A 23,174-nucleotide genomic window follows, 5' to 3' on the forward strand; every position below is an offset into this window, starting at 1 on the left:
AGAAAATAAACTTGTGCGACTACACAGGATGTGACACGCTGACAGGAAGGGATGTATTTCATCAGTGTGTTTTGAACAAAACAATTATTTTTGTTTCACTTTATCAGTAACACTTGAATATTTTTAAAACAATTGATTACTGGTAAGTTAATTATTAACTATAAATATATTCGTAGATTAAAGGTTCTTGCTCTGGACCGAGCTTCCCTCCCATGAGAGATTTACGATTAAACTGCAATTTCATCACGGCTACCACTAGGGGGCGAAGGCCCGACATTTATATCTGTATGTAATGTACAATGGAAAGGCTGTTTATATGTCTTTAAAATATCCACCTTTTTCTTGACGTAAATGCGGGCGCCGCCATCTTTAAGATTTCCGGTTTATGACTTTTGGTGAGCCACTAAAGCTAATGGTAGTCTATTGCGAAGGACAGAAGTGTGCCGTTTTGACTGGCTGTTTAATGTTTATTATGAAATCCAGAAAGACAGACATTATTTGTGCAGTTAGGGGTTGCCATAATAACTAATACAAATGCAGTAAATCTCTACAAAACATTTGTTTTAACCCCATGCACAAGAGCCGAATGTGTATGTGGCACATATGCACTCATGATCTGTATTTACAAATCCATCCAGTAAAACCTTTCATAGAAACTACCAGTAAACACAATAAATACAATAATTAATTAAAAACAACTAATATTATGCTGATAAAAATATTTATTCTGCTACTATATATATTATTACAAAAATGCGATTACAGTACAGAATATATACGACATAATCTGCTTGGTTAATGTTTATAATAGTTCGTAATGTGTATGGCCTAATTCTGATATGTTTTAAATGAAAAAGCAAATACTTTAAAAAGGAATATCTCCCATATCTCCACCTAGTTTGTAAGAAGCGGTGTAATAATATTTTCATAAAACGAAAACAATACTCAATACATGGAGTACACTGTAAATAATTTTCGTTGTTTTCACAGTTTTTTACTGTTTTTCTCGACAGTTTCTTACTGTATAAGTTGTTTACAGTTTGTTACTATAGATTTGTTGTTTCCACAGTATTTTAATGTATTTTCAACAGTTTTTTACTGCATAAGCTTTGTACAGTAGGCTACTGTAGTTTTCCAATGCATTATGGGAAATATTACTCTGAATACAGTATTACCAACCAACTGCAAAACACAATGACAAACGTCTATTTATATCTTAAATGCTTAATTTTTTTGTGAGATATTTGGTTTAATGTCTGTTTTCACATCAGATGCTCGGTGTGTTCCTTTAACATAAATCAGGTGCCTTTTCTGAGGCTTTAATGAAATCACCAGCCAATTCAATAGACATACCATCAGTTCTTAATATTGTTGCCTCTGGGTCACAAAATGTATTTTTAAGATTAGTTTAGGCGATAATATATATGTATAATCTTCAAATAACAGTCGATTAGTTAAAAAAGCGCTAATTTTAGAATTTGATTAAACAAATGCGGAGGGTTCAGGCGCGAGTCGGTCACGTGATGTGCTCCTCAGTTCTGTCAGTAGGGGGAGTGGGAGAACGCGTGTGTGTCGTCGTATCTGTTCTGCTCATCTAGCGCGTATTTCTTTATTAATATCTGCTGGGTGAATATTAATACGTATATGTTAACATAAATTTTTTGACCACAAATTGACAGCGTGCTATTATACGAGATATTGTGTCGTCGTGTTTGTCTTCACTCACTTCATCATTATCTGGTAAGTGCTATATGCAATATCTGGTATGAGACTTTATTGGCACTAAAGGGTTCTTTCGGCTAAATTTTACTTAATTTCTGTCATAACAGCAAACAACTTCTGCAACTACACAATGATTGTCTGCCTGTGTGCAAAATAAAGCACGTTCACTGTGTAAAACCCCGCGCAGGACATTTTCAAATTAACGGTCAGGGCGAGTCTGAGCTTATCGTGTTGTGTTGACAGAGACTTTGCTGAGGTAAGTAAGAGAAAGAAATTAATGTGTTAAATAAATAACGTTATAAACTTGAATTATGTTGTGCCAGAATACGTTGTTTAATGAATATCTGTGGAATAGGTTTAAAATAATACATTAATGACTGAACATGAACTTGACTGAACATTATGGCAGCTAGAAGTTTTGAAAAGACGTATAATAGATTTAACAATGTTTTATCTTCTTTATTAGTGTATGTAAATCTGGGCTACAGTCCACGACAAATTTTCTACGGTAGTTTTACGCCTGCATGCTGGTCCTTTCGTCTATCGCGGGGATATCATCACTTCAGCGGACATCGCACTGAAGAGATCCTGTGCTTGCGTGGCGGTGTGTTTGTGTGCTCACTTGGATTGAGACCAGCAGTGCTTTTTTAAACAGTGGGTGAGTACTAACTTATTATTGTGTAGTTTCATAAAAGCCTTACTCTTTTCAGTCACATAACTTTTGTTCATCTGCTAATAATAGGACTATCCATACACAAAGATGTATTGTGGATTTAAGTAATATCTGCGAATATTTATGTGAAAATGTATTAGTGTTCTGCTGACATGAGATCTGAAAATGTGTTCTAGGACCTGATATGGATTAATCCAATGATCAACGTTTTCCTTTGTATCCCTGTTTTGTATACGCTGCCATTACATGATGGTCATATGCAGTGGTGTAGTCTAGATTTTTGTAGTGAGTATACTGTGATTTTTCCCTCTCACCCCATTTTTAGACTGGTTTAGTGTTAATCAACATCTATCTCAGGGACAAAAGTTATTTAACTGTTAATTAAAATTAAATAAATCTTCAATCTGTGGCTAACACGTGCATTGAACGAGAACAAAATATCCACTCTTTCAACAGCTATTATCTGACAACTATTGATAACATTACCATGTGTAATTTAATGGTGTAAATGTTTTTAATTAATACACATTTAAGATGACCATGAATTAACTCTAATTTGCGTAGTCATTGATATAAAAGCTTATTTTTGCATACTGTATAATATAAGCATTGTCTAAAAATGAAAATAGGCTTATACTTAATTATTATTACAAGACCATCATGTAGCCTAATATTAGACACCCAAACCAGAGTGAAGAAAATGATATTTAATTTGCAAGTCTGAACTGAACATCAACGCAGAGATGAATTTCCTCACAGAAGTTTAAGATCATATACATCTTGAACGTAGATATATAACGTAGACTAACTGTGTTCCGTACACTTTCGGGCTTTTCCGCAAGCTTTCGTCTACTCCTCGATGTAACTTGCTCAAAATAAGCATGTTTGTGTGCGCATTCTCTGGGAGAAGGCCCATTGTGTGATTTACACTTTGATTGATGTCTTTTGGACCAATAGTTTTTGAGAAAAGTGAGAAAAAGTACCTCCTCCGCCTGTGTACGAAAGATGATTAGGGAAAACGGTGTTCCGTACATGCTAACAATGATGTTCCGTACAGAGCGCAAAACTTGATTTCAGCTACGAAAATGGACATTAAAGATGAAATAATGTTTTATTTTACTTGATTGTGATGTTTTTTAATTTGTTAAAGCATGATGAAAGTTAAGTTAAACATAATCACTGCATACAAGATGGTACTGACAGACGTGCTATCCGACTGGCTCTATGCAGTCATCGGACGCAACCGACTTTAAACATTAAATACTCCAATTTCAAATATTTTTTTCAACAAAAGGTAATATATTTAACAGTTTGTGATAAAAATCATTCATTTTATAAAGACGTAAATAAAGTGTGAAGCATAAATTAAACTGAAATCCACATTTTTGCTGCCCCACTTGTCTCCCCCTGAAGCTGCAGTCTGTTAGCATAAGCCTGCCCACCGGCCGTTTTCAAACACAAGAGGCGCACACCGCAGATTTACTGAATAATCACTGAAACAGTTTGCATGAGGTTCTCTTTCCTGGTCGTGGATGAAAGATGGGGAAATGAGGATGACACAGATATGACTTTTGTGTGTGATCTCAAATTATTTATTGAGTTATTGGCAGTTAAATGTCATCTGTACGGAACATCGTTGTGTACGGAATACAGTTAGTCTAAATGAACACAGAGAAGGGAAGTTTAACACTGTGAAGCATAAGCAAACATGCAGAGGAACTGAAGGCAGCTAAAAATCATCAGGATATAATCACGGGCTTATTTTATTGCATTTGGAGCCTTACCTCCAGATAAAGTAATAAACTGGACTGATGATTTAAATGTTGTTTACTCACACATGTTTTTTTCAAAAAAAAAACAAAAGCAGATTTCTCCATGTGAAAACTCGCGGTACTTTGCTGTCACTCGCCAGTCTGCTCCCCAGTTACTTTCGCGTCACTATAGTAATCTGATTTCATAGAAATTCAGACGCCGATCGGATCGCGCAGTTCGGCATGAAGTATATAGCCTAATATGTATTGCAACCCGCTAAAGTAGCAAGTGTATCATGCTAATGGTCAATGCTTCACATCTATATTATGACTAAACTTTAAAAATGTCACAAAACCATGCTGTTACGCATCCTCGCGCTATTTTTAGTGGGTATACGGAAATCCTTGACAATTTCTAGTGGGTATACGGCGTATACCTGCGTATCACGTAGACTACACCACTGGTCATATGTCCCGGATGATCGGGAGAAGTCACGTGGTTCAATTATTATTATTTTTTTACGTGGTTCAATTATCTGTTAATAAAATTTTTTTACCATGCATTTAGCATCAGGCAAAGCCTGCAATCAATCTATTAAGACAGAAACAATATCTTACTTATTATTATGTTGTTATGACAATATCATGTGATCATCTGAGTTAGAACAAAATCTATTCATTTTCAGGTATAACTGTGCAAGTGCCCTGAATCATTCTGTTGAAATGTTATGTGTTTAAGATTCTTTATGACATCAAGATGTGGTTTGGGAAGGACCTTCATCTAAATCTGAAGACAGGACATACTGGCTCAAAAAGGTATAATTTTTTTTATACCCAATTTGAAATGTTGAACAATTACTTTACTTTACTGTACTGGACTGGTCAAGCGTTTGGTCAGGAACTGCCTATACACTTGAAAAATGCACAGAACTGGAACAGCACATCAGTTGGGAGCACATTAACAAGGATGAAATTTATCCAATAATTATTTTAATATTTATAGGTAAGCAACTACTTGCTGAGTGTATTTAATGAGTGTGTATTAATCTCTTACAGCTCCCATACTTAGTACAGTATATTTTAATCAGTGTGGCAATAACTTGTGTTTTATTTTTATGTTTACACAGGTGTTTCTGATATGGAGAAAAACCCTGCACTGCTCATTTTATTTCTTCATCTTGAGAATACAGCAAGTTTACCTTTTGTCTGGAAAATGTAAGTTTTGAGTTTGGCTAACAATAGAGGTTAGATTTTGATGCAATTTATTACTCATCTCTTTAACTTGTATTTTTAGTTACTCAGTACATGTTATTTTCACAGGATTCAGCAAAGCTAACACCAACAACAATTTTTCATGGCACTTTAAACCACCTTGATGTGAGGAGCCAGCATCAGAATGGATGGTGTCAATATCCTGAAAGTGGAGGTAACAGAGGTACTGTATCTCTTTTTTGTCTCCTTCAGTGTAGCATGTCCAAACCCATCATTGCACACTAAACGTTAAACATTTTTGGTGACTACAAAAGACAGTCTATAACACTTCTAAAATTGTACAAACAACGTATTTCTATAAATTGTTTTGCCATAACAAACCTTACTTAGTGGTAATTGGTTCGTATATAGTTTTGTGTAAATTTGTTCATTTAACGTCTTAAGTTTGGAATGGTCTATACGGAATTAGTTTTGTGTTTATTGATAATAATTATTATAGTTAACACATTTATTTATTTCATACACCAGTTATTATTTATGGGTAGGGGTGTGACGGTCATTATATAACCGTGAGACCGACGGTTATAGTTGAACACCGTCATTAGAACTCTATAACCGGCAAAACCGTGTTATTAAAATATTTTTAAAAACATTTTTTATCAAAGAATTTTAAAATACTAATTAAAAACAATTGTTAACAGTCTGTGTTACACGCCCCCTCATGTTCTCACGCAGTGAAAATACAGAGCGGAGCAACACTGACAACGCGCTGACATACAGGACAAACCAGGTTACTTTTCGGTTACTTTTGAGATTAAACATATTAAACAAAGTCTCACCTTTCAAATCATCTCTTCCGTCAGTACACTCCGCTTTTCAAGTTCAAATCCTCCCATGCTAACCTACTAACTCTCCTGAACGCACATTCACTGCTTGCTGTTAATTTTAAAGAAACGTAGAGCAAGTAGCTAATCAGTGTCTAGTTTATTCAAACGCCGGGTGAGCACTGTGCAGCGCGTCTGTGGAGAGCGTTTGCTGCGCGTGGCCATTGTGCTTTTACACCGGCTGCGTTTGCAGCGCATAGTGTGCAGTTTAATAACAATCTGAAGTTCACATTACTTTCTTTTACCTGCATTTATGAGCAAAACCTCTTCAATACGCTTTAAATCCACATTGTTTTTGTGCTGTTCTGTACTGACAGATATATATAGACACAATTACAGACATAAAAAGCCCATGGCACAAATTTGTTTCTCTAAAGATTATTAAGATAGATGATAGATAGAGGATTAATTTATGCTGGGCAGAGAGTGACAGCGCAGTCTTCTTGCAATAGTGTGTTTTTTAAATATTTCATTGCTTTCTGTTAAATTGTTCAACATTATTACTGTTTGAAACACACTTGGCATAACATTCATGATTTTATGGTAAAATGACACTTTCCCGTCAATCCACGATCATTTAAACGAGCAAAACACACCCCACCGACAGTTATGTTACGAACCGTCACATTTGACTCATGTCATAACCGACATCACCAATTCTGAAACCGGCACACCCCTATTTATGGGGTAATATTTGTGTCATGTTTTAGTCACTGAAATGTGTAAAATCGTGCAAAAATATTTAATAGTCTACCTGTGGTCTATTAAATATTATTTATTCAAAATGTAATTCTACTTCGCAGTGGTGGCTGGTGACTTCTCTCCTAAGTGGTGCAAATTCAAAATATGTGTTCAGAGTGTAATGTGTGTTGCTCATCATGTCAAAGTATGCGTTCGTTGTGTCATGTTAACCATGTGCATCTTGCCTTATGTGAAAATACGTGCCTGCTGTAAAAGCGTCAGAAGGGTTTATGATTTTATGACACTCACTTTCACAAAATACTCGCAAGACACTAACTTAACACTAAACTTTGATTACACATGAGATTTAGCGAGATCGTTTATAATAAACCCCTTTGAAGCATCTGCAGCAGACACGCATTTTGACATGATGCGTGATACACATAAGTTTACATGACGCGCTAAATACATGTTGTGACAAGCTTTGCATCGTGCACCCTTGAAAAAGAAGTCACCAACCAGCACTGCGACTGGGTTATTTAAGCTTTCAGTAATGTTATTGTAACATTCTTCGTAATATTTTCTCTGTTCTCTCAAGGTGGATCTCGAGACTTGACCATGTTCTAGATTATAACTGGTGAGCTCAAAGTACATTATTGCTAAAAACAAGCATTTTAGATGATTAGTTAATTTTTTGACTTATTATTAATTTGTTTTATCATTTGTTACAGGATTATCACAAGTGCTGTCGCCCCTACTGTATATGACGCCCCCACCACCTACACCAGGTGTAGGAAATGTCGGTCCTGGAGTGCCGTTGTCCTGCAGAGTTTTGCTCCAGCTCTAAACAAACACACCTGAACAACTAGATCTGAAGAGTCACCAGAAAACTACAGGTAGGCGAGGTTTTATCAGGGTTGGAAATGAAATCTGCAGGATTTCGGCACTCCAGGACCGACGTTGCCTACTACTGACCTACACCTTCATCCTGCCACCACCACCCATACTACCTACAAAAAACTGTATTGTAATTATGCTTTTCACTGTATTGTATGATGTGGTTTTCTCATTTAGGGTAACTACACTATGGCAACAATTGGATTCATTGATTGCTGACTGATTTTGTTATTTTTTCTTTACTTTTTGTTTAAAATCTAATCATTTTTTTGTTATTTTTGTTAATATTGTTACAAATATACAGTTAAAACTGCACAATAAATTTTCTGCTTTTAAAGATATAGTTGTTGTCTTTATATTTAACATCAACCAATAAAATAACAGTATTTAATTTAATCTTAAAAAATACAGTAGTATATATTTTACACTGTAAAATAAATAACAGTAAAATTGAAAAAATACAGTAGTATATATTTTACACTGTAAAATAAATAACAGTAAAATTGGAAAATACAGTAGTATATATTTTATACTGTAAAATAAATAACAGTAACATTTCCAGTATAACAGTAAAATGCTGTATGTTGGATCTTACAAAAAACAGTATAATACTGTACTTCATTTTGCAGTATCCTTTAAACTACTGTCATTCTTTCTACAGTAATTTTACTGTTGTTTGAAATACAGGAACTACTGGATAATTGTTGCCAGTAAGTTACTGTTAATTTGACAATAAACTTTTTACAGTGTAGTTTAATATGTTAATTATGTTTTTTTCAAACAACTTACAATGTGGAATGAGTAAGATACTGCTGACTGTGTTGGACCGCGTGAAGCTTGATGTGTCGCCATAAAAAAGTCACATAAAAATTGCCATTTAAAAATTTGTTTAATGTTCATAGTTGTTCATAACTACACTGTAAAACATTTCTGTAGAAATTACAGCATTACTGGGTATTACTGGCAACTAGCTGCCAGTAAATTACTGTAGATTTTACATTTATGTTATTTATTGTCAACAGTTTGTTCAAAGTTAAATGAACATGAAACATTTTCAGTCTTTTTCTTCTACAGTAAGTTACTGGCAACCAGCTGCATAATTACAGCAAATTTTTTACAGTGTTTTGGCTCTTATATGTAAAACTGCAATTGTTTTTAAATATTAAAAAAAGTAGTTTTTAGTAAGTAAAAGGTAAAATACATGTTTTTTAATGTTTTTTTTTTAATATACTATAGCAAAAGTAACAAAATTAACACACACACTCACACACCCATATATATATCCAAATCCAAATGTAGTAAAAGTAAAAAAATTACATTTGGATTGCTCTACAACTAAGCTGAAGGATCAGTAAACAAGTATACATTTTTCTCAATTTATCAACCATTTATTAATTTAAATATTCATTTCTTCCACTGAGTTTGTCGAATATTTTTAGCCATGGATACAGTATGTGCAGTATATTCGCTTCTGTCTTAGAATTTGGCCAAAGCAGGGTATCATAGAGGGTAGCATAATTAACTACCTACCTCTACCAACCATCATGTCGACACCTGCTAATGCTGTTTAAGCAGTCAGCTCAGTGGGTCTTGTAACAGAGCGTATAACTCTGATGAATCACACACACATACCAGATCATGTTGCAGTTGTAATAAAGCCCTGTGTGAGTGTATGTGAAAGTGGGATGTAGGAGGTGTAAGTGTGCATGTGAATGGCTTGTGAGAGGATTGCTCTGTAAAAGATGAGGTGAAGGATACAAAAAGATTAAACGCACACACATTCTCAGCTTGTTTTTAAACACTTCTCATTTATTATTGACTGAGAGCTGCTCAGTTCATGCCAAAAACACACTGCTTACAGGCCTCTGCTTTAGTAATGCCGGTGTATGCGTGTCTGTTCAGGTCAGCAAGGGCAATCTGTGTATGTATGTCAGACCTTGTCTGATACAGCCTCATTATACTGATTTGTAGATTTGTGTGTGTATGAGTCGGTCATCAGTTTGTGTGTGTGTGTGTGTGTGTGTGTGTGTGTAGGCTTCTTGGGTCGCTGCTAAGGGTAATTGCACTGTAATAAGCTGAACAAACACAGCCATGTTTACTTGGAAAACTACAGAAAGCCCACAACCTATTACTGATCCAACCGGCATCCATCCATCCTTTCACAAAACAAGTGGAGAGCATCCATTAAGACTTTCTCTCCAGCTGGGACCGTCTCTCCTTCTGTCGTCTGCAGTCCCTCATTACGTCTCTCTGTCTCTCTTTCACTCCATCAGCTTACCTTTAATACCAAGCGCTCACTTCGTCTCTCTGTCCAGCGCTATGTTTTGGCAGCGACTCGTATCTCTGCTGAGATGTACGACTTTCATTTGCCACTGACTCTTGTCATTTCTCTTTTTACTCCCATCTTGCCTCTTTCGTGCTCTTTATAACTGCTGGCCCGTGAGTGGTGAGGACGTCGGGCCTCGTATGTCACTTTGACACTGTTGATATAACCCCTCGTAACCTTAAAGGCTATTAAAAGATAACAATGTTTTCCTGTTGAAGATCTAGAGGTTAAAACATTGCAGTGGATTAATAAAGTTTTGGAGCATTAATAACCCCGTGTGGACATTTACTGTTTTTCATAAGTTGGCCAAGTTTGTGTCCTGTCGGGTTAAATGTGATCACTTTTGGCATGTATTTGGAACATGCATGAGTATTACCTTATGGCATTTAAAAATGGTTGAACTCACTGATTTTTCAATCACTCCGTAAAAAGAATTACATTACTTTGCATTCATTTATACATTATTTAAAACGTTAAAGTGTCTAGTTTTATTTTTTGTGTCCACTCCCAATAAAAACAGAATGTTGTGCTTTTCGCAAAATTAAGTAAATAAACATGATGCGCATTCTGTTCTTTCTACTGAAAAAAGCATGGTAACACTTTACTTGAAGGGGTGTTTATAAGGCTGACATGACACCTTCATAAACATGACACATCATGAACATGAAGGAAATTTTATGCACGTTTATGACAATTGTCAATTAAGTGTCATTTGTTCAATTATGTCATTTTTAATGCAACTTTTAATGACATTGTTTAAATTGTCTTTGTTATGACAACTTGAGATAAGCCAATACATCATAACTTGTCATAAATCTGTCATAAACATGACATAGCAGAATAAATTATCAAACTTAAAAAACTACGTAGCTTTATGGTTAACATTACATTAAACTGTCATTTAAATGTCATTAAGTGTAAATGAAGAGTTTGGTTCCAAAATGCAATAAACGCCATTTTTGAAAAAAATGAGTTACTGCCAAATCAGTATTATATCAGGTCAGTATTTAAAAGTAAATTCTTAATTTTATGCAAAATCCAATATCCGCTGTGTTATTCTGTCATCTTTTCTCCCTTTTTTCCCAAAACGCAATAAACGCCACTCCTCCTTTTCTACAGAACGCAATTAATCCGGTCCACACATTACAGGGCACCATTCCACGCAATGTAAACAAACAATGGTGGCGCGTTGAGTACACGGAGTCCTAGTTTTCCTCATCTACTTTGTACTTCGTAATCAACAAACAAACAAAAACAAAATAATACTTTAATAGAATTGATTAAAGTGATGGTTTTCTTTGACGCGAAAGAAACGTAAGCCATCAACATCTAATAATTTACGCGAGAGGCACTCGGGGGACGGGTGCTTGTTCTCCCGACAGCATCTAGCTTCCCTCGTGCTAACACATTGACCCCAGGGGATCTTATGAAAAACTTTCCATAATTTTACTCAAAGTCAACGAGAATCACAGCTGATCGCTGTGAAACATGCGACGTCAAGTATAACCGCAGCAATGCCAGTGTTCCTAATATGACAAAGTAAGTGTTTTGATTAATGCCATTAATGTTTATTTTTTTAATCATTGTGTACAACTGTTCAACTAAATGAATATAAAATGGCAAAAATGAATGCACATTTATACATTGATTGAATAGATTCATAGAATTGTGAAAAAAACTTCATGGATTTATTGAATTTTGTGGAAAAATTTATTCGTTTTTATAATAAATCTTTGAAAATCAAGTTATGGATTTGAATTTTTTATGTTTTTATAATCTAAAGATGCTATGTGAAAGTTTGGAACAGAAAATAATGGTTTTCATCTTGTCACTTTCTTGGTATAGAAAACACGTTTTTACCGAAATTTGTCAAAATGGATTTATTGCGTTTTGGAACCAAACTCTTCAAATACTGTTAAATAATTTGAAATACCTTAACAAACTGCAACAGATAGTCAAAATATTATACTTAAGTTTATGTATGTGCACAATATATACAAAACAGGAAAAAAACATTTAACGCTGCATATAACGCTTAATTTTAGGTAAATCTGTCTCCAAATGCAATAAAATATAATTGTATCTATTTTTATTAATATTATTGAATGATTGATTTTATTTGTTAAACACATGGAGGAAACTTATATATATATAAATTCACAAAATGTTTCACTCGTCACAAGTATTGATGTTAAGCAGTTGGCCACATCCAGTAAAATGAATGGGTCTCTATGGGCATCTGCTTGTCAAAATGATTTATTTCCTAAACTGTAACCATAAAACTGTTTTTTTTTTCTAAACACCAAATGGTCGAATTCAACACATAACATCTAGGTCAATATCTGAAAATAATTTAAATCAAATTTAGATAATAATTTATGTGAATTTTTCATAAAAATGTGATATTTTACAGGCAAGCTAATGGTTTAGTTGAGTAATTGAGTGGTAAACAGGTACAAAAGTACTTCATATCTTCCTAAACACAGCATTATTGTATAGATGGGAAGTCAACAAAAAAATTATATATTATTTGTATCATTAAAAATGTATATATTTTTTGTAATCACCCTTTTAATTTCTGGGGTCATTTTTAAAAACGTAGCAAACGTGATGCTTAGTTTTCATATTGGCTCTAATCATCCATTTCAAAAACAGTTTTGTAAAATAAATGTTAGTTTTGCAATTATATTTTTGTCTACTTTTTTATCTGTATGTGTGTTCCTTGGGTTCGAACCCTTTACATTTTGTGCCGCTAATGCAATGCTCTACCGCTAAGATATACAAGATCACTTCAATAATTATTTGTCTACAAAGAGAAACATTTTATCCAAGTGACCCTAAACTTTTGAATGAATGTTTATATGAATACTAATCTAAAGTCGTGATGTTGAAAACATGTCTGTGTCATTTTCTTAAACCTTCTCTTAACATCATTTATCTCTCTGTGATGCCCCAGTTTAATTCCGTCTGGAAATATTAAAAATAAAAAACCCTAATTTTCATGCCAGCGAGAACCTAAACGCATAAAGGGGTTTTATGGCACGGCGTGAAATGAAACTAATCATGAGTATTTTCCTAGTGCTGGGTGGCAGTCGCTGCGTTTGAAATGCTAATTCTTTTGACACAAGCCACATTTACTTTTGATTTTTTATCAAACTCCAATATCTTTGTTCTTTGAACATTAAAATGAATGACTCATAAAAAACATCTAGAAAACATTGCACCACACTGTTTTGCCGTGACAGTTTTATGTGTATTTAATTGCACAATTTGAATTGCTTATGTAAGATTTGTTCGAATGTCTTTCAAGTCCAGTGGTAATATTGAATTCTGCGGTTCAGCTACCCAAGATATTCTCCTTGACAGACAGTAATGTGTCTCATCCAAACCCACAAAAACTCTTTCTTTGTGTGCGTTTCGCTTCTTTGGCCTTGGGCGGCACTTATCATAAACCGGCTGAACTCTGAAATACACAATACTGAATAGAAGACCATAATGTAGGCAGAGATAGATTTCAGTAAGTTATTTCCTGGCATTTAAAGTTGATCTTGTGCCTTTTACCAGATTTCATTCATCCTGTGTTAAATTACTGTAGAGAGAAAATAAAAGTAGAAAATGTTTCCTCCCTTAAGGAGAATGGTAAGATCATTAATTACACCACTGCACAAGCATTAGGCACAAAGCACATATCATTAGAGAAGCTCTGTTTTCTCTCTCAGGCTTACCCATCACTGAAGCCGTTGGCATCTTGGACGCGGGACTTGTGCCAGCGCGTGGATCAGTTCGCTCGTTGGGCAGAGACGGCTCACCCTCCTGTCCTCTTCTGGCTTTCTGGATTCACTTTCCCCACGGGCTTCCTCACCGCGGTGTTACAGAGCTCGGCACGCCAGCACAATGTGAGCCCAAATGCGCACCCTCAACAAAACAACATCAGGCTCATACATATTCACACACAATTATAGGTGCTGGAATGCCATAATAAGCTTGAATTTTGTTGGGCAAATTCTGAGATAAGGGGGTTTATCTAATTTCATGATTGTCAGGCAAGTTGTAGAATGGCTACTATTGCTTACAGCACCATTGATGCATACTTACTGTTGTACTTTCTCAGGACACCAAACATACATGCTGATGATTATTTAGTTTCTTGTTATATTCAGTGTTTGTAGTTTACATATTTTGTTTTACGTCTGTGCCGGCTGGTGGTTAACTAGCACACTGGAAAAAATATTTGTTGGTTCAACTTAAGAAAGTAAGCTAGTTGTTTGCCTTAAAATTTCTTAAGTTGAATCAAGTTTTTTACAGTGCAGTTGTATTTTCACTTTAGATCAGTGCTTTGTATTAGGGGCGGTTCACAAATCGCGTTTTTTGCGCACTTAAGTTTGTTATTTCAAATGTAGGCGTGCAATATGCGCACTCATAACCAGTAGCGCCTCACTGCAGAACGCGACATCCAGGGGGCGGGGTTGGATTTAGATCCAGGGGCGGAGCTGGATCCCGATCCAGAGATCCCATTGGTCGGCAGTTTTACCACAAGACACGTCATGCACGTGTTGCGGCGTTACCAGGTTTCCCTCGTAGATGGTTTACTTTTTTTATTTGCTAATAAAAGATATCAAATAAATTTGTTTTTATATTTACTCTTATAGGAATAGCTGTGTTCTAAGTGGGATAATGTACAAATAAATCCCTTCAGTGATATCAAACTGTCGGGAACGTGTCCGTACCTCTCCTTACACCTAACTGTGATACTTTCTAAATTATGAATCTTTCTCAACTATATTATTAATCAAATGTAGACTTAAATTGATAAGAGCAAACGTTGGCGACCACAGGTTGCAACTAATTGCGGGCTGCAACAACGCAAATATACTGGTTCATTTGGCGGAACAAAGTATATAAAGTGGGAGGAGTTGGATTTAGATCCAACCCCGCCCCCTGGATGTTGTGTTCCGCAGTGAGGACCATCTCCTCATAACGGAAGCAACGCGGTCGCGCTGCGCTCGTCTTTTCCAGGGGCATCCACACCGCATTGAGGTAAAAATTTCTACTTTTCAGAATGCCGCAAGCGCACCGCAGGTCATGTGACAAGAACAAACCAACGTTTGCATTTTCCATGCGATTTTAGACGCGAAATGTGAACCCCCCTTAAAGGGATAGTTTGGCCAAAAATGATATTAAACCCATGATTTACTCACCCCCAAGCTGTCCGAGTTGCATATGTCCATCGTTTTTCAGACAAACACATTTTCTGATATTTTAGAAAATATTTTAGATCTTTCAGTTGATTAAATGTAATGTTACGGGGTCCACCCATAGTCCACGACCTTCAAGTCCAAAAAAAGTGCGTCCATCCTTCACAAATTAAATCCAAATGGCTGCAGGATGATAAACAAAGGTCTTCTGAGGGAAATAAATACCTTCCGGTAGCGCCGCCATCTTAGACTCCTCTGTTTTCAGGAGAGAGTATTAGCGTAGTGTACGCACTTTTCTTATTGACGTATGACAAATTTGGAGGGCGGGGGCACAGAGCAGCAGCAGAGTAGCCTCCGTAGGCTGCGTAAGCTCTCATCCTGAATGCGGACGCGACTAAGATGGCGGCGCTACCGGAAGGTATTTATTTTCATGAAGGACGGACGCACTTTTTTTGGACTTGAAGGTCGTGGACCCCGTAACATTACATTTAATCAACTGAAAGATCTAAAATGTTCTCTAAAATATCAGAAAATGTGTTTGTCGGAAAAACAATGGACATATGCAACTCGAACAGCTTGGGGGTGAGTAAATCATGGGTTCAATATCGTTTTTGGCCGAACTATCCCTTTAAGCTTTGTTTATACTCGCGCTTTGGTCCGCAACGCAAGCCTCCGCGGATCGCGCGCGCGGCTCGCTGTTGCACTATTTTTTGAACCGCCAGGGCGCGACGCGAGCAATTACGTCAAAAACAAACAAAAAGAAGAGAATAGAAGTCGTCGCTCGCTGGAACAACACTGGTGCTTGTAACATCAGAGCTTTATATATAAATATGAGAACATGAATAAAACAACAATCTCTTAAATATGTCTTTATTAAACATTATCATTTCATTAACATTTTTACTAAACAAACAGTACAGACATCTTAAGGTTTGTATTTTATTTCTCGTCCAGTGGTTCATTCAATACAAATATAAGCCAAACATTCTGAATCATGTAAAAGAATTTGTGTTTTAAATTGCAAAGTTTCCATTCTTTACTTCCAGAGTGTCAGATAAATATTTACATTGTTTTGCTTGGATTGATCAAAGAAATACGTCACAGACTTGCCTGCTCGGACAGAATTGCCTCGAGTTCGGTCATTTTCGGATGCGGAGCCGCGCGCACAGTTAAAATAAATGCCGTGCACACCTCCACGCAAAATGTGGTCAAGCGCACCCAACGCGGACGCGGCGAGTATAAACATAGCTTTATGCTGCTTCAGTGAGCTAACAGTGCCTGTCATAAAGCTAAATATAAGCACAATAACACAAAGTTTATAGTACATTGGTACTAAGAGTTTATTTGATAGAGTGTTTGGGCATACCAATATGGTGGCGCGGTGGCTTCACAATGGTGATATCATTCATTTATTCTTCATTTATTTAGATCAGTGGGTATAACCCTTCAATTACATTTAGCCATACAGAAAATACGAGGAAAATATGAAATTGCATTGATTTTATGATTCATAAGAACGTCCCAACAGAGAAGGGTGGTGTTACACATCTTAGATGGATTTCAATCACATTGCTCACATGATTAATAGGGTCTTGCTCGGAAACACTGACATACATTGTAAAGTCTAACTCAAAGTCACTCTGCAGGATGGTACTGTACGTTCACACCGCCGCAGACTTAAGCTTCCAAAAAAGCCCAGGCCGCCCGGTCAAGGACGCTTGTCAAAAAGTACGGGGAAGCTTGTTGACGCTTTGGCCGCTCTGAAGTCTGTTTTCTCTGAACTAATGTTTTGGTAGTAACGAAAGTTTACATCATATGTTTTTCCGGAATCAGCCAGCGAAAAACGTCTATATAAGCTGTATTCTGATTGGTTGCTGGCGTTTTGCCGCTGCTTGCTGCTGAACTGCGTCATAGCTCATTACCATAAAGTTGAGTTTCTTTCAACTGTCTGAGTGACACTCTGGTCGCTCAAAACGCGACGCCGATGGATTTGACGCTCCTTGCAGCTAACTGTGCATTCAGACCGCCACCGGCGAGAGCGTCAAAGTGGTCGGAAGTCATTCATTTTCAATGAGAGCCGGCGGCGAGCTCCGGCGAGCAGCGGCGCGTCATGTACAGCGTGAGCGTCGAGGAGAGTTGAAATCAGATCAACTTTATGGTAATGAGATATGACGCGGTTCGGTGGCAACCAATCGGAAGGCGGAAATGTTCACTGGCAACCAATCGGAAGGCGGAAACCTCCGCCTGAGAGGAGTTCAGAGAATGCATTCGAGCGTCCGAGCGTCCACTACAACTTTTCGTTGTCAGGGCAGCCAGAGCTTTCATTGACGCTCTCGCCGGTGGTGGTCTGAATGCACAGTTACTTCCATTGTAACTGAATGACTTCCTGTAACTTTGGAAGCTCAAGTCTGCGGCGGTGTGAACGTACAGTTAGGGTTACGGCACAGTATCTCATTATCTCTAAAGCTTCACTGATGATGTTTATTCTCAACTATTCTCAAGCTGTTTTCACACAATCCCCCAAATAACAATGAAGTAAAAGAAAGAACTGATCGAAAGATGAAAAATAAATGTCTACACACCAACAGGTGGCCTTGTAGCATGCACTCAGTGTCCAGACCCTGGCATTTCTGTAAATGTGTGTGTGGACAGTTTTTAATAGGTGTCAGTCAGTTCCCTGTACATCGCCCAGTGTTCCTGATAGCTGTATTGTGTTTGTTGTGCAGGTATCTGTAGACACACTTTCCTGGGAGTTCACTGTCACCACAGTAGATGACAATAATCTGCTTATCCCTCCCAAGGTGAGTAACTGCTGCCATCCCCTGTCCAGAAAAGGCTGATGCACCTGACATTTGCATCTCTCTCTCTCTCTCTCTCTCTCTCTAGCTTGCTCACCCACTGCTGCCCCGTGTGGCATGAATCCAAAGCTATTCCTTCTCTCAATGGCTGTGTGTGTTTCTCATTGTATTTTAGCTCTCTTTTTCCTCTCTCCTCCAGGATGGAGTGCTCATCCAGGGGCTGTATCTAGAGGGGGCAGGCTGGGATAAGAAAGCCTCTTGTCTAGTGGAGGCAGAGCCCATGCAGCTGGTCTGCCCTATGCCCACCATCCACTTCAAACCTGTGGAGAGCCGCAAGAGGGTCGCAAAGAGTGAGCACGCGTTCTCTTTCCTACTTAGAGTTTTCTGTATCCAAGCTTGTCTATTAATCCTGCTTTTCTTCTCTGTGTAGATATGTACACCTGTCCCTGCTACTATTACCCCGTGCGGTCTGGCGGAAGCGGCCGTCCATCATTTGTGGTGGCTGTCGATCTGAAGTCGGGAGCTGTGCCGTATGATCACTGGATTAAGAGAGGAACAGCTCTGCTCATGAGTCTTGATAACTAGACACAAAATACACATACATACACCTTAAGGGTTGTTTTACTGCTTATTAAAAGCATTTCTAATGTTAGACAATAAAACACTGGTTAGTTCTTTCACCAGTTAGATTAAATGTTATTTTAAAAGAGAGCACGAGCTGAAAAAAAAACACTGGGATTTTTTACATCTTATAAACTTGAGCAACTGTGAATATATAAAAATGTTTTAATGGAGATGTTTAATAAAGAACTAAAACAGCATTTTCATATAAATGTTCATGTTCACATGCATCTGTTATTACAGATTTGTAGACATAAATCCAAAACCAAACGTATCTGTGGCACTATTCGCTTCCATGGTATTATTTTTTTCCTATTATGAAAGTCAATGGTGCCTCAGATCTGCTTGGTTGCAATTGTTTTATATCTTCATTTGTGTTTTGTACAAAGAAATTTATACAGTTTTGAAACAACTTGAGGATGAGAAAATGATAACAGAATTTTTTAAATGTCTAAAAGAGGCCACAAGGTGGCACTACAGTTTTTAATAAGCCTTTTAGGCTTCTTTAATAGAGTATATGCCCAACTTACTTCCGCATTCCTGTTAAACATAGTAGATCGCTTCCGGTTCTGTATGCTGTACGCCAGTGCTTCCCTTTCCTGGTCCTCGAGGCCCCCCTCCCAGAAAGTTTTAGATGTCTCCTTATTTAACACACCTGATTTATAATATAAAAAATAACTTTTTTTATACTTTATAGCTTTTGACAAGGGCATTTTCTTCTCACATACATTCAACTATTAGAATAAAAAAAAACACAAATAAAACTATTATGCATAACAATAACAAGCTACGATACACTGGAAGCGAGCAACACAGTTTTCCGGTTTGGTCACGTGAAATTCGACATATACCATATTAAAATCCTTGGGTGTGCCTTAAAGGGATAGTTCACCAAAAAAATGAAAATTATTTTTGTCTGTCATTTATTTTCTATCATATTGTTACAAACCTGTATAAATTTCTCTGTTCTGATGAACACGATGGAAGATATTTTCAGGAATGTTTGTAACCAAACCGATCATGAGCCCTATTCACCTCCATAATGGAATACTATGGAAGTGAATGGGGCTTATGAACGGTTTGTTTACAAACATTCCTCAAAAAGAAATTTATACAAGTTTGTATCAACATAAGAGTGAGGAAATTATGAGATAATTTTCATTTTAGGGTGAACTATCCCTTTAATCTAGAGGTTAGCCATTTTACCACATTTACAGTGAATGTAGCATTTTGAAATGCTCCTTACAAAAAGTTATAGGTTGATTCGTCCAGTTTTTATTAGATACGAGGATTTGGGTAAAGTGGCTAGCCCAGAATTTATAATTCAACTTCACAAAACTGTCCACACACTTATATCACATCTGATATCACAATAAAGCAATTTTATTTGATCAAGAGTGTTATGGCTGCATATCAGTACAACAATGTCTCGCTACAGGTAATCGCAGTGTGCTCATGTACAGCTATAACAGTGTGGTGATATCTTCATACAACTGAGCGTCCACAAAAAGTCTATTTTGAACTTCTTACACCATGATTACAGGATATGCAATTGCTTTCTGTTTATTATAAGACATGTTTTTCCCTTGATATTTACAGGTAGTAATATAGGCAGACAATATTTAGCACTAATTGAATAGGAAGTAATTTATAATTTTTTTGTTCATAAGCGCAACCAAAGCATCACAAAAACTAATTGCTTTCTGTTGTCATTCTTTATCCATGCAAAGAGTGTTTCAAAAATGTTTATTTATTGAATTTACATTTAATAGTAACCAAAATTAAAGCTCACTTTAAGTCCCTGCATCTTGATGCATCATAAAAAAATTAATTGTAAATGTCACTGTTTCTAAGGGCTACAATTTTCTTAAGCCATTACAGACAGCATTCTTTGGCAAATTTTTGGCATCTCCTTTAGAGAGAACCTGATTGTCTGTGTGGTAGCCTATTGTATGCCGCCGCATGCTTGAGTTACAAAAAAGCTCCAGTGGTGTGCGTCTAATCTTCAATAATTAAATAGAATTAAAAAACGAGAACAATCTTAACTAAAAGATCAACCCAGTAACTTAGTTTTGGTAAACCATTCTCTGCAAGACTGTGAAAAATAGCTCATTGAAATGTGGCTCCCGTTGTGATGTCAGAAGGGGATAATATCGCCCCTTAATCTGCACTATTCAACCACGGCACTGCCATTTAGTGCAGAGATCAGCTCATTTGCATTTTAAAGGACACCCAAAACTACACATTTTTGCTTATACCTACAAAGTGGCAATTTTGCTATAATAAATGATTTATGGGGTATTTTGAGATAAAACTTCACATACATACTCTGGGGACACCAAAGATGTATTTTCCATCTTAAAAAAGCCTTATATATATATAAAACTAAAGATGCACCGATATTCGGTAAAATTTTCAACTGATACTGATTATTCAGCCTGTCGCTAAAGATGCTGATAGTTTGGTGGTTATATCAACTTGCATTAACTAACTTCTGAAGATTTAATTTTCGGAATGTTATTCATTTATATAATGACCATTAATATTGAACATTAAACTTGAACATTTTTTATATACATTGAGCTCAAATTCACAGCATTTTCTTCTTTGATTCACAGGATATTCACAACTTGCAATAACTAAATTCTAAAGATTACATTTTCTGAATGTTATTTATTTATATAATAACCATTAATATTGCACATTTTTTACACAGAGCTCAAATTCAATGCATTTTTGTGATCTCCTTTAATTCACAGGATACATCGGTGGCCATGATGAATATCGTCTGTTTTCAAACTATCGGCCGATATTGTGAAAAATTGCTTTTAACGTCTAACACTGATTTTTGTCTGACATATCATGCACCTCTACCCCAAACCATTATTATTATATCTGTAACCACTGCATCTATTCTCTGGTTGTGGTCTGTTTCTTTGCTTTTACCACAGGCATGTTTTCTAATGCTTGTTACTTGCAGCTATATTTGTTCTCTGGAAAACATAGATCCGCTCAGGATACATAAGAATGAGGAAGTTTCTTGAAAGGGAGAGAGTAAAGAAACTGGAAGAGAATAATAGTTCTGAGGGAAGTGAAGAGAAAATGATAGAGATAGAGAGAGAGAGGGTGGCCTCAGTGTAGGGTTGCATTCAGTCTCCCATCCTCTTCTGAAAGAGCCAGACTTGCTCAGACTGTAAGGAGCCCTTTATTCAACCACAGGTCTGTACCTCTAACTGGTTGTTGGGGTGCTCATAGCAACATGTTGAATTCACATTCAAATCGGCCTCCAAGGCGCCTTTGTAATCTCTTAGAGTACTTCAGATTTTTTTATCTGAAAAAAATGGAAGCTGGAAAGAATGAAGAGAAAGACATCTTTTGAGTCCCAAAATGGAGGATGAAGTCTTCAGGGATTATTGAGCACTAGAATGTTCCCACCTCAAACCCAGTCTCAATGGGAGGGCTGTTCACAAGAAACAACTTGCATTTCCTCACATTAATCTGACACTTGTTGCTGCCAAGCTTCTCGGGAGAGAAACTACAGGGATCCTGCGAATGTAAAACCCGGACGTACCGATCATCAAGTTTATCCAGATTTCTGTCTCCTCGTCTCAGACACCACATGAGAACTTAATAATGGTCTGGATGGAACCACCAGATGAAGACAAGTGGACAATTTCATTTAGGTTCTCCGTGATTTGTTTCCCTACGGGACACGGCTCTAAATTTGAACCGACGTAATTGAGTTAACATTTCTCAGTATAGCATTGCATCAAACCTCCATCTGTGTATTTAATTATCAGAGCAAAAAACAACCACAGACATTCAAGGACACACGCTGACGTGTATATCCCGACACTCCACAGCTGACCAACAGCAATTTCATCAGATTCCTGAATCAACATCAATACTGGCCCTAGACAACATTTCTATCGACCAATCAGATTGCAGGATTAGGTTTGAAATTAATGGCTGGTATACTATTTGTATTAGCCATAATAGGGGTGAGTTGTAGTTAGGACTATTTTTTGTAGGAATGTTGTACCAGGGCTAACAAGATATATTGATCCAGGATTCCAAAATCACAGATACCAACCAATAGGTGAGTCTCACCACACCGCAGAAAATATTCCACTCGTGAGAAATACCAGCATAAGCTGATTTTTGCTGGTCTCCCAGCTTGGTTTTAGCTGGTATTGCTGGTCTAGCTGTGTTTTGGTCACTTTTAAAGCTGGACTTAGCTGGTCAAGCTGGAAGACCAACTAACCCACCAGCTTTGCCAGGCTGGGAGGACCAGCTTAGCTTATGCTGGATTTTTTAGAAGGGATTTCATATTGTTTAGTAGAAAATGCATTCATTTATCCGTCCAAACTAACATTGTCATTATTCCCAAACCAGTCATCGTATGAAGCTCAAC

The 23,174-nt window shown here is 36.8% G+C and overlaps 1 protein-coding gene and 1 long non-coding RNA gene across 4 annotated transcripts in view; both read left to right on the forward strand.

Moving 5' to 3' along the window:
* The window catches only part of LOC135730616 (dynein axonemal heavy chain 2-like), a 154,444-nt gene extending 135,424 nt beyond the window's left edge, over positions 1 to 19,020 (forward strand). The window contains exons 68-71 of the mRNA XM_065248516.2: positions 13,866 to 14,042; positions 18,068 to 18,142; positions 18,339 to 18,489; positions 18,570 to 19,020. Of these exons, the coding sequence (XP_065104588.1) occupies positions 13,866 to 14,042; positions 18,068 to 18,142; positions 18,339 to 18,489; positions 18,570 to 18,724 (558 nt within the window). The 3' untranslated portion in view covers positions 18,725 to 19,020. The remainder of the gene's footprint in view (positions 1 to 13,865; positions 14,043 to 18,067; positions 18,143 to 18,338; positions 18,490 to 18,569) is intronic.
* LOC135730721 (uncharacterized) lies at positions 4,465 to 8,044 on the forward strand. 3 transcript variants are annotated; one of them, XR_010526055.2, is made up of 5 exons: positions 4,465 to 4,962; positions 5,274 to 5,361; positions 5,467 to 5,581; positions 7,522 to 7,560; positions 7,655 to 8,044. It is a non-coding gene; the product is annotated as an uncharacterized lncRNA (long non-coding RNA). The 3 variants fall into 3 exon arrangements; XR_010526056.2 differs by lacking the exons at positions 7,522 to 7,560; positions 7,655 to 8,044 and adding an exon at positions 6,094 to 6,800 and having other exon boundaries at positions 4,468 to 4,962; XR_010526054.2 differs by lacking the exons at positions 7,522 to 7,560; positions 7,655 to 8,044 and having other exon boundaries at positions 4,592 to 4,962; positions 5,467 to 6,800.
* Positions 19,021 to 23,174: the final 4,154 nt, after the last annotated feature.

The sequence above is a fragment of the Paramisgurnus dabryanus genome, chromosome 2 (assembly GCF_030506205.2).
Source record: "Paramisgurnus dabryanus chromosome 2, PD_genome_1.1, whole genome shotgun sequence".
NCBI lineage: Eukaryota > Metazoa > Chordata > Actinopteri > Cypriniformes > Cobitidae > Paramisgurnus > Paramisgurnus dabryanus.